This window comes from Falco punctatus (genome assembly GCF_963210335.1).
Source record: "Falco punctatus genome assembly, chromosome: 4".
Lineage (NCBI taxonomy): Eukaryota > Metazoa > Chordata > Aves > Falconiformes > Falconidae > Falco > Falco punctatus.
In genome coordinates, this window is record NC_137583.1 from 101,969,293 (window position 1) to 101,986,007 (window position 16,715).

Sequence of the window (16,715 nt, forward strand, 5' to 3'; positions counted from 1 at the left end):
AAGCAATGGAGAATCTGGAGCAGCATTGACTGAGATTTTTAGACCTGTTTGAAGTGTTTGTTTAATGTTGAGTATCTGAAGAAAAATTACCTAGGCAGTGATGTGTGTTTCAAGTAAATGTCTCACAGACGTTAATAAAGTTGCTGCGTGTGTGAGGCAAAAGAGTTTTCTTATTGACTTGGCGGCAAAGATGCAGAGTTTAGCCCTAGTATTTAAAATGTCTGCTGTGTGCTGGTGAGAACAACCCAGCCGATCTGCAGCAGAAGTGCAGTGTTAGGTGCTGGTTTCTTGCCATGTCTGTATATAGCTGGTGGAAAGAGGGATGTGTTCAAACTCTGTTGGATCTTAGGTGTGTTGAATAGACGTAGCTGGAGCCATCTCCAATGGCTGTAGGAGGACAATGAGTAGTCTACTAACATAACCCCTGTAGCCAAATAACTAAAATTAGGTGGGATGAGCCTGGGCCGTATTCTGAACTATATAAGTCATAGGCAGTGGATAGTGTTTTGTAAAGAGTTAAATTTCTTCTTCCAGTTTTTCCTCACGTTCAACTAAGGTAAAAGTGTCAGTGAATATCTTAAAGCTAATTTTCTGTTTGGACAGTGACTGTATTAGTCAGATGTTAATTGGTTGCCAGTAGAAGGGAAAATGTCCAGTAATAATTTGGGTTTATGGTCTGGAAGACCAATCATTCAGTTAAGATGAGATTCATGTTGTGAACCTCTCAGTGGTTCTCAGGAGTTATCAGTATTTTTTTCCATCTTTCCTTTCGCTCTCTATGAGGAGTTGAGTGGATGGCTGTTCCTTTGTTTAAAGTTTCTAGCTGTTTTTGTAGGAGAACAGGGTGTGGAGAAATGACAAAGCTTTCCATGTAAGTGACACCAGCCATACATGTATATACGAATGTGCTATAATAAAATAAGCAGACTGTAATTTATAATGTGACCTTTTTTTCACTCACAGCACCGTTAGAAATAGGTTTACTAGAATAATATGTGAAGAGGTACAGTGAGACCAGGCATCTGCTATTCAGAAAGAGAGTACAAGAAATATAGTGAAGAGATGGATTTTTTTTTCTTTGTTTTTAAGCAAGCCTACCAGCTTCTAGCCTTGTAGGCAAGAACATGGTATTTTTGAAAGCTCCGAGGATCTGCATTCCTCTGAAAGGCCTGGCTTGTTGTTGAATGATCTGCACATTATGCAGTCTGAGTTACAGCAAATGAGAGTGCTGAGTTGCTGTTTGGGCCTGCTGTAACTTTGGAGGAAAAAATACAAAACAATTAAAACAGATTAAAAAACAGGGAAAGTTCTGTCTAATTTAGGACTTTTCATGTATAATTGATGGGAATCGGGATTATCTACTGCAAATGGTCTCGAGGTGTTTAGAAGAATATCTTACATGAATGTCAGTGGTGTTATTTCCAGATTTACACTGATGTATCTCATTTCAGAATATTTTCTGATTCTGAAAATTGATATGTTTGCCCTAGGGAGACTCTTTTCATTAAATATGGAATGATAAAGCTCACAATTCTTAGGAAGGGCAAAAGGGAGAATATCAACATAAAATCAGTGGGCTTCAGGAAGACAAATTTCAATAGAGTCAGAAATAGTAGATAAGCTCTCATATGGAGACAAACCTAAAGAGGAAAAAGGAGTTAAGGAAAAAGTTGTTTCAAGAAGGCAATATCGATAAACCCAAACTGTCTCAGCAGTCAAGCAGTTCAATAGCCTAAGTGCATAGGCTATAACCAGGCTTATTTTGTGTATATTACAGTATTCATACATGCATTCCAGTTGCTTATTGCATTCTATCATACATCTATGATGCCTTTCTTGATGACTTGTTTTGTATCATCAATATGCACTCAAGCATGTATTGTGTTCATGTAGCTTTAAACACTATGAGTATTTCTTCCCTGCTGGTCCTTACTTTGACTTTTTTTTTCCTATGGCTAGACCAGTACAGAAAATCAGCTTTGACCTATAAGCTTGTGCTCAGGTGGTTAGTTTAATCACACTGTGATCACTGTGATTCCCATCGTTCAGCTGTAATCAGTTTGTTGCATATGAGTTTTCTCATACCTGGTTACCAATTACATTGTGTGGGACACAGGTGATAGTCTTTGTGTTTTGAGCTACTCAGCATTGCTCTCAGCTGGATTTGTCATAAACAAGATGTGTCAATGTAGTGTGGTCAACGTACCTTTCTTCTGTATCCTCATGGATGGAGGAGAAGCAGTTAACTTTGTCTTTGCAATATCTTGTCAGAAAGCCAGAGAAACATGCCAAGCTGCAGCTGTGGTAGTGAGTGAAAACCTGGCTGGAAAGTCCTAGAGAGCATTACCAGTGGCTCACTACTGAAAGAGGAGAAAATTTTGAGCGGGATTCCACAAAGGTCCATCCTAGGTTAGATGTTATCTGGTATTTTCATTAATAACTTGGATGAAAAAGAATATGCAGACTAAATTTGCAAATGACACAAAACTGCTGCAAAAGGCAGTGGGAGGACAGGATTAGAAATCAAAGAGATCTTGACAGTTTGGAGAAGAAAGTGGAAAAAACTAGGCTACAGTTCAATAAAGATAGAGCTTTTAAGTTTAGCTGTAATAATCAACTGCACAAACACAGGCTGGGGATTGTTGGCTAGACAGCAGATCTTCAGAAAAAGATCTGGAGTTTGGAGTATATCACGAATCAGCAATCATAAGCATTTTCAAACAGAGTTAGATGTCTTTGAGAATTAAATAAAGAAGATATATAAAATAATTCTCTCTTTCTGCTTGGTACTTAATCTGCTTTATCTAGATTGCACCCAAATAAAAAGCAGCATTTCAAGAAGGTTAAGGACCTACAGGAGAAAGATTAGAAAATCATAAAGATTAGAAAATCAGAAAATAAACAATGGGGGTAAACATAACCATGTCTAGAAATTACGACCAGTGAGGAAAGATTGAAAGCACTGCTGTTACTGAGGCTAGAAGAGAAAAAGAGACAATATGTAATAGTCTACAGAAGCTTTGAAAACTGCTGCAAAAAAGACAAGGAATAATCTGTTCCCGTAACTGCTGCAGGTATGGCAAGAGGTAAGGCTGCTTAGGACTGACACTTTTAAATCAGTAGGGTTGTTACCATTCACACAAATTAAGTGGTTAATTTGTGTAGCCTCCATCATTAGAGGTCTTTAAAAACAGACGAACCCAGTGATTCTCAGTTGTCTTAGGTGCCTTCTCATTCATTTTTGTTTTTTTTGCCGGCCCTGGATCCCTAGGCATTTGGTCTCTGAGCTGGGTAAAGAAGCGTGGAGCACAAATTCATCTTGTAGTACTATGGCTCAAGGAGAGAGTGAAAGGTGGTGGAAATGTCTGGACCTCCAGTACTATCATCCTTCTCTTCCAGATCTCCAGCAGTAATTTTTAATACAAAGGCAGAAAGTACTGCCAGTAGTGTGGTGGAGGTAGCAATTGCTGATGTCTGTCTGCACCTTATTTTTCACTTTGATGCTGATCACAAGCTGTTTTGTTAATCGATTAATAACCTCTAGAAAATACAAGTGTTTGACAGAAATGAGATGAGTGTGGCTAATCCTGCCTTTGGGGGTGGCATACTGTTGCGATGACCTCTTGAGGGTCTTTCTAGTCCTGTTTTTCAGAGAAAGTGTGACTATGTCAACTTTTTCAAATACAGAGACTTTTGGATGCAGATTTTGTAAAGATTTATTATATTTCAGTGGGTTGCTTATGAATTATGAAAATCAGGAAATAATTTAGTAACTGTTCTGACTTTATTGAGTCAGGGAATGAAAAGAGCAAAATTTGTCTATGAATAGGAAGTTTGGTTTGATTGTCTTTCCATAACATGACGAATTTGGGTTAGCCGGAGAAACCCAGTTTCAAGTCATGGTTCTGCCATGGGACTACTGTGAAGTTTGTGGCAAATAATTTCCTACCTTAGGTCCCACCTGTAGATTGAGCAGCAGCCCTTTCCTCGGCAAGGCTCTTGTGAGCATGGTAACATAAAATATGATGCGGTATGTTAATGTGCTGCATTAATGAGAATGATGTGTTAAGACAAGTTATTCACCTTTCGTTTCTCTTGTGAGTCTTTAGCATTTTTGTCTACCAGAGATAGCAGATCTTATTCCTAATGTATGGCCTGTGAAGCAAATACTGATGCTAAATTCAACACACTGTTTCTTTCAAGGAAAAAAAGAACAAAAGCCAAACAAGCATGTATTCTCCATGCTTAGTTCAGGAATCTTCAAGTCAGTGACTTTTTTTTTTTCTTCTCATTAGCCCAAAATATATGAATTTATTTATTTATATTTTTATTTTTTTTTTTAAATAAGCTGAGTCCAGTTGTTTTATGAACCAATACCTCCTGCACATCTCTGAGGAGCCTTGCTTACTTCACGGGAAATTTGCTTAAGTGGGTTCTGCCTGCATAAACATTGAAAATCCTATTTTTCATGTTTAATAATTCTCAGATGCACTCAGTATGACATGTCTACTGTTTGCATGTTCTCCCCACCCCTCCCCTGTGGGCAAATACTGTTGAGAACTGACGATTCACAGCACCTGGTGGGTGAAATCAGATTCATGGAGGGCAATCACCTTCCCTTACTCCAGCTGCCCAGAAATTAAACTTGTGTTATAAAAGTTTGTTGTCGGGGTTCTTCCTATTAGTCTGTGGAGAGAGGCATCTGCAAAAGGTGTCACCCAAAGATAGTTATCTAGAATAGATAAGATGACACTTGATAAAGGGTTTCAGTGGAGAGCTCCTCACTACAGAGAATGCCTAAATGACTCTTGGACTGCACACTAGTTTCTTAGATGACCTGGGGGAGATGCTGTGAGCCTTACTCCATTGTAACATCTCTAACACTGGATGTATTGCTGGTAACAGAAATGCTGCTATTGCCTACTCACTGACTTTATCCAAACTCTGGAAAAAGTGAGCCTGGGCTTTGCAATTGGCAGAGATTATCATCCTGTATCATCCTTTGTGAACGTCTCGGAAATGAAACTGCTAGCAGGAAGAAGATATGTAAAATGGGCCTTTCTGCTCTCACTGCTTAGGTTTACGCTGGGGGTCAGTACCAGGAATGGGGCTGGTTATGCAAGGACACTTCAGTTCGTTCCCTTGCTTACATAGAAGGGACAGTGTCGTTTGTGGCTCACATAGTGACACAAACCATCAACGCCTCTATTTTAGGCATAGCCCCAGGTTGCCATCTTTATTTCAATAGATGATACTAAAGGCAAAATTTAGTCCCCTGACTGTGCAGTAAAATAAGTTTTAAATGAGATGAAACATCTTCAGAAATTTATTACTTGAAGCATTATCAAAAGAACTTTATACAAGTAATATTTTCTTGGCTCTTTAAATGTTCCAACAGGCTTCTTGGGGTGGCTCGGCTCTGGTATCAAGGAAGCATCGCAGACTTCTTCATGGCATCCACAGGTATGTCAGTATATTTGGTGGGCACGCTTACCAGAGGCTGAGGTGAAAGTTAGGTGGCCTGTGGCCTCCATGAGAGCTGCGTTTTTCAAAATACATATTACTATTAATTGGAGAGATTTCTGAATGTGTGTGTGTGGAAAGGGGAAATCTGTCTGCTTGCGTTGTGTTTGGCCATTTTTAATTATCTAATACTCATGATTATACATGTGGTTTCCACCTCCCTTTCTCCATTTATAAATTTTGTAGGGCCGATTCTGTTGCGTGGAATCCCCATAAAATGCTGTTGGCCGGAATCCAGTGCTGTGCTCTTCTGGTGAAAGACAACTCTGTAAGTCCTCCTGTCCTTTTCTGTCCTTTTTTTTTTTTTTTATATATATATAAAATGTGGTAGGCTGTCATTGTTGTAGTATGGAAGTGGAAACAAGAAACAACCGCAAGTCAGTTTTACTATACTGCAGTGCAAAGGCTGAATGGTATTAGTTTGAAGTTTAATTTCACCACAGAATGAATAAATAGTGAATAAGAGAGCAGGGTCAAACTGATCCAAGTCACCGTGCTCACCTGTGGTCAAATTCTGCAACTGGTGCCCTTGCTGGTTAACTTCTGTGCATGATTTGCATTCAGAATTGAGTATTTTCTCACCTGGGTCTGCAGCACTTAAACACTGAGCTCATCAGAGTCCTCAGAATAGCTGTCATCCATTGGGACTGCAGCAGTACTGCGTCTCTGTTTAAAGAAGGCAGAGCTCCTCTTTACACCCCCTTAAATGGGTGCACCAGAGTGGGAAAGGAGAGGGATTAGGAGTTGGAGCACATGCAGGTAAAGGTGCTAAGCCTTTTTCCTCGCTCTACTAGTTCTTCATCACCGGGGTGATTTAGGCTTTCCAAAAGCCATGACTAATTAAAAGGTCTAGCAAGCAAACAACTGAGCTCTGATCTCAATTGGCACAAATGTGGGATGAGTCTGCAGTGTCATAAAAGTCTCTGCTTATATCTTTGTGGAGTTCTTCTGTCTTAATAAAGAAACCAGTAAGTGGTTAATTATTATAAGCCCCATTTCAAACTCAGCCCCGCTAAAACTTACGCCTGTTGTCCACCGCATCAGGGCTGAGTTTTTGCTTATACTTCATAGGTTATAAATGACTGAATGTCATGAAGATATGGAGCCCCTGAGGTATGCATCACTGTTTTGGGGCCATGGTTTGTAAATCTTGTGTCAAAACAGCTGATAATTTGTATTCAGCTGCTAGTGGTTAGCTATGTATGTAATTGGTTATTAACAGTAATAACTGATCAGAACCAAAGAACACAGATGCTATCAGTGCTCTCTTGGAGCTGATTGCTCTAAGTCAGGGGTGAAACGTGGCAGGACAGCAAGGAGAAGTGTGCCTCCTCATTTCCTTAGACTGGAGTCTGTGGGATTAAAGAGGATTAGATTCCAGGACTACCCATCCATCACTTCATCTTTATTCCAGGAAGAAAAACAAGCAGAATGAAGTTAGTGACTAAGATTAATGTGGTGTCTTAATTGCAGGCTTGGGAAGAATTCAGTGCTATATTTTTAACTAATTAGGCCCAGTACATAGATACAGCCCCAGGTAATGATTAGACTACTTGGACTGCGTATTGGAAATTTGTCAGGAAGAAAGAGGAAAGAAGCGGAGAGGAATAAAGCATTCTAGCTGCCCTGGCACGTAGGGTCACTTTACAAACACTGTTCTAACTTCAGGGTTCTGGCAGCCTTTCTGTGTTCTCCTTCCATGGAGTGCAATGCCTGGTAGAGCAAACCTATTCAACTTCTGAATCACAGCTAGCCACTGTTGTGCTGGAAATACTTGTAGAGCTGAATCCTAGGCCGTTGGGGGGTAAACCACAAGTATTACTGATCATACAATCAGATCCTGTTGTACAGTGAGACACGTTCTGGCAAGTAGAGGATTTCTCTGCATGGGGAGGAGAGGGTGTTTCACTCTTGTGTTTAATTCCTGGAAAATTGGCACTTGTGTTTTGTGTACGTGCCAGTGCAGTCTATACGCAAACAAGCACATAAAAATTTCAGTACTTTATCAGCTTTTTGAAAGTGTTGGAACATAAATGCTTAAGAAAAAAAAAGAGATCAAACATATATTTAAGATGCTTAGGCAGAAAGGTCTTGCTTCACTTTGATCCTCTCCATACCAGAACAGGCAGATGAATCCAGTTTCCCATTAAAAATGCTGTTTTCACACCAGTAAGAGAAGGGAAGAGTAGGTGTATTGGGTTTCTCACTTTGGAGCTTGTTCCACTGCTCCTGAATGACGTAAGTACCTATGGCTGCAGGTGAGGCACACATTAGTATATGAACATAGTTTCTTCACACTGTGGTTGGGATGCATCGTGGGAGCTGGAAGTTGGGCACACATTGCTCTGCTAGTGACCGTGAATGTTCAAGGAACCTCAGGTAGTTTCTGAAGCGGTGAATTCTGCAAGAAATTGGAGCAGCAAAATGTTAAACATAGATGTTAAGTCCCATTTAGGAATCAAGCCCTAGCTCCCTTTGGAGATCTAATTAAGGAAGTTTAGTAACCTGTCTTCCCATTTGCTTTGAGGTCCTTTTGGAAACTGTGAGCTACCTCAGGAGTAGGGTTAGGTGATTATAAGTGGACAAATAATCCCCTTCAGTTTTTCTTTCTCACACTTGTTTTTTTTTTTAAAGGTATAGATTGTTCAATAAGCCCAAGCTTTGTATTTTACTTAATGTATGAAAAAATAATCTTTAGAATGAATCATCACAGGTCTTGATGTAGTGGTAATACCCTAATTTCCCATTAGCAAAAGTAATAGTGACTGGTTTTGTTTGGTTTGGGTTTTTTTGCCACACGGCAGCAATAAAGCTATGTGATTTAGTAACGTTAATAGGCTTAAAACATTGCAGCTAGATTAACAGAATGAAACATTGTATTTAAATATTTTCCTATACAGATTAAAAAAAAAAAACAAAAAACAAACCTGCAGTGAAATGCTGATAACAGAGTATCTTCCAGCCTTAGTGAAACAGAATTGGAATGATTTCCGAAGAAGGTAGAGATAGAGAAGAGAAATACATGTTTGACTTGATTAGAACGGAGAAGCGTTTTCACCAAAGGGGAAGAGAGATTGATTAATCCTCTGTAAAAGCTCAGATCAATGACAGTAGTTCTTCAGTGCTTAAAGCACTCAAGAAATGCATAGCTATTCCTTTTTCACTGCCATGCCCTGAGTAACTTTCATCACTTCTGTAATAAGAAAGACTTATTCAGAAAACACTTGTATTGCTGTGGTGTGAATTACAGTGGCTGTTTAAACACAAAGCTAGATGGACCAATATTCTCAAAACATTAGTGAGTCAACTTTATTCTTCTATGATCTTAAAATGCTATGAATCCATTTTGGGTTGTACCTGTTCCCTTAAGACCACAGAGCTACTCCAGTCTGTCCTTGCTATAATCCATGTAAATATCTATATAAATAGATAACTATTAGATAGATTTATAAAATCTATATAAATAGAGAATTAATGTTTATCACCAATGCCGAAGCTCTGTGACTCGTTAGGAGTGTAGCACTATGTTAGGTAATTAGTAATCAATTCTAGGTAATGAGCAGAATTTGCACTTACTAGATAAAAATAAAGTTTTAAAGAATCTAGCTAATGAAATCCCAGTTTAGCACAGAATATAATTGAGGTGATCATGGTAGCCATCTACAGTTTAATTTCTTCCTCATCATTAGCAGTATCACAGATATGTACTTTCCTGACTGTCTTTTCAGGACAGCTGCAGGAAATGGTCTATTCCCATTGCTTTCTGCTTGGGGTTAGTACAACTGAGAGCTCCTTCTCATCTCTCGAATTGAACTGTAGGGGTGACCCTTTGCTTTTGAGAATTTTCAAGTATGATATTCAAAAGATTGTGGTTATTGCTTCAGATGATGCAAATGAGGAAGAAGTCTTGGGGGAAAAACTTGGAGGAAAAAGGTGTTTTGTTAATGAAATTATAATTCACCTTTAACTAGCAATGGAAATGGAAAGAGATTGGAAGGCTTGCTGTAGGTAAGTGTGTTCAATGAGAAAAATATGCTGATTTATGAAACTGGAGCTCTTATATATTGATTTCAGTATCAATTACTATTGATTTATTTGCCATTAATTAGAATGCAGAGCAACTATTCATAGACATCAAAACCAAAGGCTATTTGAAACTTCATAGTGGACTGGGCCCTCCACAAAAGTAGGATTTCCATTTTCTAAACCTTAACAGCCCCAGAATAAGGCAGAGCACTTCCATTAGTCTCTGTACAAAGGGTAGGAAGATAAAAGATGCTGAAGAAAGAGTCTCTTAACTTGTCAAACAGGGCAGTTCTAATGAAATTTTTGCAATTCTTCTGAGTAGATGGAGCAGCTGAGTTTGTGTGAAAAACTGTTAAGGTCTTCTTGGGACTAAGAATGTTGAGATGTTGAGTTAGTCTACTTTTTTGTTTTTTCCCTTTTTTTTAATTTTTATTTTGTTCTACTTTTCCATCGTTTGGCTAGGAAAAATGAGATGACTTTGTCTGCAGCCTGTCTGAGTCTATTACTTTTGAGACAACAGTAATCAAGGAGTAACTGCTTTCTTGAGCATAAAATTTATCTCGGATTTTTTTCGTCTTCTGTTGTCCTCCCTGCCCAAATTCAATTCTGCAGCATTCCCTTTCTCTTCCTTACTCTTTGTCCTCCATCTTGCTGCTTGCATTGGTCTGGCATATTTCTTCCTTTCTCACAAAGCACGGGTTTTGTTTCTTCTGTCTGCTCTAGTTCCATGCTGGGGGATGTCACTGTACTTGCCTCTGGAGATTGACAGTAGACAGTATCTTCAGCAGGATTTCTTGAGCATGTTGCATTATTAGTAAGATAAGCAGATGGAAAAGGCTCATCAAGCCAGCACATCTTGTCAGCTTTGAATGCACCAGGAGAGTAAGACAGTACCTGTCTTGTCTTTTCTTTTCTTTTTTTTTTTTTTTTTTTAAATGGAATATGTTCCCAGGAATATGAGATCATTCAGAGATATAGAACTATTTTTTCTTGTTGCATTTTCATTCTGGAGCATTTGTTTTCAAACTATGAAACTCTGGAGCTGTACTGTGATCATAAGTGAACTTCCCAGTCTTTCTGTAATATTGCCAGTTTAGTTTAGGTTTTTTGTGAGAAACAAAAGTTACTATTACTCAGACAACAAGCACAAGGGGAACTAGTACCCTGGGATGTCCTCAACTGTGCAGCTGTATTACATTCTGATAAGGCAGAAGGTAGTCCCACATTGATCAACCCTGTTAAACAGTCACTGCAGAAACACTGCAGAATTTTAAAGTCAGTAACAGACGTAGCAATTAAATTTATGGATGTTGCTTCCTTTCTAATTTTTTTTTAAATACCATGCCTAGTAAACTTGTATTTCCCCTGAAGATCAAGGTGTGGAGACCTAAATGAATAGGGGACACTGGCTTGACAAACAGATTCCTGTCTCTGTTATGCAGCTGTTAACCAGAGAATACAAAGCTGTAGAAAAACTGTAAAGATTTTCCATTTATTCTTTTATTTTAATTAATTTTTTATTTATGCTTCAATGCTTGACTTTTCTTTGGTTTCTGATGTCATCTTCTTGCCTTTCTTTTTCTGAGAAAGCTGAAAAGTGGATGTGAGAATCTTAAGTACTGTAAAGAAGCTGCTCCCAGCATTGGCTTTCCAGCTATGGCTACCCGTGTGCTGCTGCAGCACGTTATCACTGATGACTGCAGAGGGAGAGCAGCCACTGCCCCTTTTTTTTCCCAAGCTGTCACATAAACTGTCTTTTCAGAAGGCTGAATGTGCTGGTGCTGTGGCTTAAGAGTTCAGGCTGAAATTGCTGTCCTTTTTGCAAACCAGCAATATTACAATGGGATTGTCAAATCCTTACAGAAGTTGTGGAGAAACCTTTGGTGGAGTTCTTTTTTGCTCTATGAATAGGTGCGCAGGTTGGTGTTCTTGTTTGTTTTTAGTATTGATGGAGGGAGCTGAAAAGACTAGTAGAGAGGGAGACATTCTGTTTAACCCAGTGGATTATTTCTGCGTTGGATTTTTTTTGTCCTGACCTTTTTTCCCTCTATTTTATTGTCAGTTCCAAAGTTATCGGTAGGGTATTGTAAAGTAGACCAAGAATTGTACCTCTGTACCAGGAATATGACACTTTGATTAAGGGTGATGTCAGACACTGTCTGCCATTTTAAAATCAGACTTGTGGCAGATGCAGAGAAAAGAATAAAATGTGAAACACTTCTTCAGTTCGTTCAAATTGAAGAGTGATATTGAATTGGAAAATTAATTGTGCTCTTCGAGATACTGTTTAACAGCTTCTGTCATGCTTTCCACTTCTGTTCCTTGGTCTGTTCTGCACAGAAGACTTCTGGTTCAACTGTCACTTAAATACCTGCTTGCAGATGTGAATCATATGCTGTAGCCATATTTTTAACCTCATTTGAATTTCTGTTCTAGTATTATCTTAGACTGTGGTTTGTTTTTCTTACGCACTTCTAATATCACTGACATTAACAACCTTTTGTGTCTCCTGGGCTCCTTGTAGGGCCACCCTTATCTCTGCTCTTTGAAACCTGCTTTCTGCCAGCCCTTCTCTCTCCTTCATAGTATTATGGAGTATACTTTGATATTTCATTCTTAAGCCAGTTCTTCAGTCCTGTGCCTCTTCTTTTCCTCTGTACCTTTAAACCTGTAACAGCCTCTGTATTTTCTGTTTCCCAGCTTTGTTCTTTGCTGGAACTTTCCATGTTACTCATTTATCTTTGTCTGTTTTCTGCTGGTGATCTCTGCCCAGGCAGCCTCGCAGAAGTGGGAGGCTAGATTGCTGAATAAAAATAATTTTATTAACAAACCTTAATTAGGGTATGCTAAAGTACCTTTTTATTTTCAAATATAAAAATTCTCCTAACTGTGAAAAGAGACAGAATTTGGGGTTGTACTAATTTCCTTGTGGTGTTTCCACTCAGTCAGAAAGCCTATGCTAAATTCTCAGTGGCTTTATTTTCTGGTAAGGGCTAAACATTTATTTTTTAGGGCTAAAATCTTCCCTGCCTGCAACTAACTCTGCTGTACAAGAAGGAATAGATTGAGCCATTTGTGAACGTATAGGAACCTTCTCAGTGGCTGTTCTTCCAATCTAACGACTGGAGCAGTGGGTATAGGCTTCTCCTTCTCTTCCCTCTTTCCCACCCATGTATGTCTTTGGATAACGGTTTCTGTGGTACCCACTCCTATGGTTTCTTGTTATCTGAGTCATAATTCCTCTTCAATCTGCAAGTCTTGAGTGATGTTATGAAGAAAATAATAATAATAATAAAAGTTTCCTCATTGCAGTGCTGACTTCACTGGGTTCAGATTCATCCAGAGCTCTTCAACCATACCATAAGCTTTGGATAGTTTCTTGCACATCCAGTTCTGTTTTTCTAAGCAGTTGGTACAGACAGGAAAAAAAGGCTTTGGGTTGTGAAGATAAAGTTTGAAAATGCTTATCAGAAATCTAAGTTTCTACTGTGTTTCTAACAGGGCCTCCTGAAGAAGTGTTACTCTGCCAAGGCTGCATACCTGTTCCAGCAGGACAAGTTCTACGATGTCAGCTATGACACTGGTGACAAGTCCATTCAGTGCAGCAGGCGTCCGGATGCATTCAAATTCTGGCTGATGTGGAAGGCATTGGGAACCACAGGCCTGGAGGAGAGAGTAAACAGGGCACTGGCTTTGGCTAGGTACCACCTCCTAATTTTCAATATATCTGCTTTGTTTAATGGACTCAAATGTTGACGCTGCTTACACGCCATATCCTGGAACAGACCACAATGTTAGTTTTTTTCCCCCTCTCCATATTGTTCTGAGATACTGCTTGATTTTTTTCTCCACAAGTTTGCTGAAGTTCTTGATGCTTACAGTATGTTCTGCTAGGGGCTGAAGCACATTTTTCTTGCTATCTTCCCCTCGCTCGCCCTGTTCAGTTTTACTAAGTTTTTGGTCTTGCAGAACTGAGTTTCACAAGTCAATTCTGCAAAATTCTTGCTAGAAGGTGTTTCTGAAGTAATGGTGGTGGTTCAGTTTCTGGGAAGAAGCTTCCATACACAGGTTGTTTTGTCTTCTGATAGAAGAAATAATACCGCAATAAGGTAATGGCCCATTAAAGACAATTCACTTGAAGTATATTTGTTCAGTATTTATACAAGATACATCACAATGAAATCTTCGCCAATTCCTGGGCTAGCTACCCTACCACACTACCATAAGTTAAATCATTAATACTGAAAAAGTCACCCATATCATATTGCTATTCTATTTTTTATATGAACTACCAAGTTGAAAATAACTGAACGTTCACTGCAATGAAAATTAAAGGAATAATCTCCCTTCAATGAAGTAACTTAAAGAAAAGGTAAAAATATGCATAAACTAACCCCAGAATGGATTAGAAAAGAATAAAAAGAAGCAAACCCAGAAAAGCCCAAATGAGCTGTGGCTTTTTTCTCTTATTTTTTTTAAAGCCACTCATTGTTTGGCTGGTTAAGTGTTCCTTAATAACCTCTAGTTAAATTGCACCTTGTTTTTGTTCAGAAGCATTGTACTATTCTGTGTCTGTGCAGAGTAAGTAATTCATTCCACTATCAGCAGGAGAATTTAGCCTTACCAAGGTCACTGGCCAAGGTCGTTTGACTGAAAGTGTAGTGATTAATGACCTTTCTGAGATCGATATTTTCTTTGAGCTTTAGGATTCAGCTGGTAGTGCTTCTAAGGAGTGACTGGATTGTCTTTTTTCTTTTTTTTTTTTTTTCTTTCTTTTTCCTTCTTTAAGAAGAAATTTAATTCTTAGTCATTATCTGATGAAACGCATTCTTTACAGTAGCTGCATTGCTATCTTGAGTTTGCATGGACATGGGAACTATGCCAGGTTTCTGAGCTACTCAACAGCTGTGCAGCCTTTCTCCTGATTTGTTACAGTAGGTGTTACTTTCATGTTACAAAGATAGTGTTTCAGCATTCCTGAACACAGACCTGGATTAATTCTGGAACTAGTCCACTGGCTATAGAATTTAAGAGCAGGAATACTTTTTTTTTTTTTCCCCCCTCCCATGGCCAGGCAGAGCTGCAAAGGCTTTTGGGAAATTGTGGGCTTGTATTTCTGTTGCACCAAACTTTGCTTATTGGCTATTCCATTAATCTCTTCTTGTTCTGGAGATGAATCATGGTTTTGGTGTATTAGATATCCCAGGAACATTGTGATACTACCTATTTGGAAAGGCTTATTTATAAAATACTTACAGTAGAGCATCCTACTGATTGTTTCAGAATGTCTTCCGCTCTTCCCCCCCACCCCCCCAGTTATTTTTGATGCAAGGATATTGCTTTATGAACAACACTAAAAAGACAATAGAAATAAACTGCTTTTAGAATATAACTATAACCACCTCTGCGGTTTATGCTTCAGCATCTCTGCAGTTTTTCTGCCTGATTCCTGTTCTGACACCTGCTCTTAGCAGGCATATGTCTACTTTCACTGCAGATCTCCACCCCTCATTTTCTGCAATGCTTAATCATAGCGAATACCACTTCTTTCTGCACTCCAGTCCTCGCTGAGACTCAAACTCTTCTGACATTCTACAACCATGACACAATAATAAAACTCCATTGTCAGTTGTGGAAAGATACACAGGGTAAATGGCTCCACTGCCATCAAATGGTCCTGGCAAGATAAATCATGGGTGATGGATTTTCTAACGGCTGCCACCTTAAGCTATTGACAGTATAGTTATGAACATGATTAACAGTGTTGTGAGCTTGACCAACATAAGAGATTTGACGTCAGGTGGTGGTTTGTAAAAAAGGCACTTGTGGCAGGAGGAAAGGGTATTAAGCATTGTAAAACAGCTCTAACAATTCAAGACTTCAAAAAGGCAATCATGCCTAGGTGGGCATGCCCAGTAGTGTGGGCATTAACAGGCAGGTAACAAATGAATGCACACAGCAGGATCTGAATGGTCGTGGCAGAAAAGATCCAGGACCTTGACTTGTTACAGTGAGAGGAAACATCTCAGCAGTGCACAACACTCATAGAGTTGGGTGATGTGGGAACTGGCACTCTACCACAGCAGTCATTTTGCAGGGATGTGTGCTAAGAGGTAATGAGTCACGTGAACAATACTTGTTAATGATAAACAGTGTGACAAATCCCCTTGCTCTGTTTTGAAAAATGTATACCATCTAGGGTATTGTTTACTGCCTCCCTAGCCAACCTGTTTCTGCAGCATGTCTGCCTAATAGCAGGCACTGCAGATACAACTGTGCTAGAGGTGTCCCTGTGGGGGCAGGTTTCAGGCATGTGGATAGGACCAAGGAGGGTTATTTTGACAATATTTTTCTTCCCCAGTTAGTGGGTATAAGAAATTTGCGTGATGACCAGTTATACAGCTGCAGGCAGGAAAATGCCAAATAAACACAACAAAAGAATAGATTTGTACAAAGACCAGTAGTTGAACTGTCTCAGTTTTATTACTGTTAGACAGCAAATCTTCGTGTGGAAGACTAAAATTATGTTGAAATGAAAAATCTGTGTGAATTTGAGGTGATTTCTTTGTAGTTTTCCTTGGGAGGGCTTTGAGGAGGGGGAATGAAGAGAGAAGTCCATGTTTTGTCAGAGCGTCCTCTTTGCTTTGGAATTCCTGTGTGATGTGTGCCGTGGCAAAGCTGAGGTCATGTTTGAAAAAAAATTCTATAATTTGAAGCTCTTTGGCTCCAAAGTCTTGATTCAAATGCATCTTCCCATTGAAGGCTTCTGTGATTTTCATATTGACAGGTGAAAGAGAAAAGAAATACTTCAATGCTTTGTTAACGTAGGATGCCCAGGGATTATTGTGCATCAGCAGTGACTCACTGAACGGAAATGTGCACTGTTGTGTACAGTGTGGAGCAAGGATAGTACTGGGGAAATTGCTGGGCTGGAAGTATGTGGAAACTTTTAAATTCTGGGCTAAACTAAGAGGTCATGGTGACAGGAATAGCACAAGAGATGTCAAGGTGACCATGACCATGAAATAAGCAGCACAGAAGCAGCATTTGAGAAAAAGAGATGGAGGAATTAATTTGTAGAGAGCAACTTCAGTGGAAATTTGCATTGGGGAAGTTCTCAGCTTCATGCTAATAGGATCAATTTGTGCTGTGTGGCTCCACTGAAA

At 39.2% G+C, this 16,715-nt stretch overlaps 1 protein-coding gene across 5 annotated transcripts in view; it reads left to right on the forward strand.

The window, feature by feature from the left end:
• GADL1 (glutamate decarboxylase like 1) overlaps nt 1-16,715 on the forward strand; it is a 159,605-nt gene that overhangs the window by 87,467 nt on the left and 55,423 nt on the right. For all 5 annotated transcript variants that reach the window (XR_013928101.1, XR_013928102.1, XM_080387331.1 and 2 more), the window contains exons 10-12: nt 5,399-5,463; nt 5,710-5,791; nt 13,051-13,250. Coding sequence is in view for 3 of the 5 variants with exons in the window: in XM_080387331.1 (XP_080243457.1) it covers nt 5,399-5,463; nt 5,710-5,791; nt 13,051-13,250 (347 nt within the window). In the remaining 2 variants the exon portion in view is untranslated. The remainder of the gene's footprint in view (nt 1-5,398; nt 5,464-5,709; nt 5,792-13,050; nt 13,251-16,715) is intronic.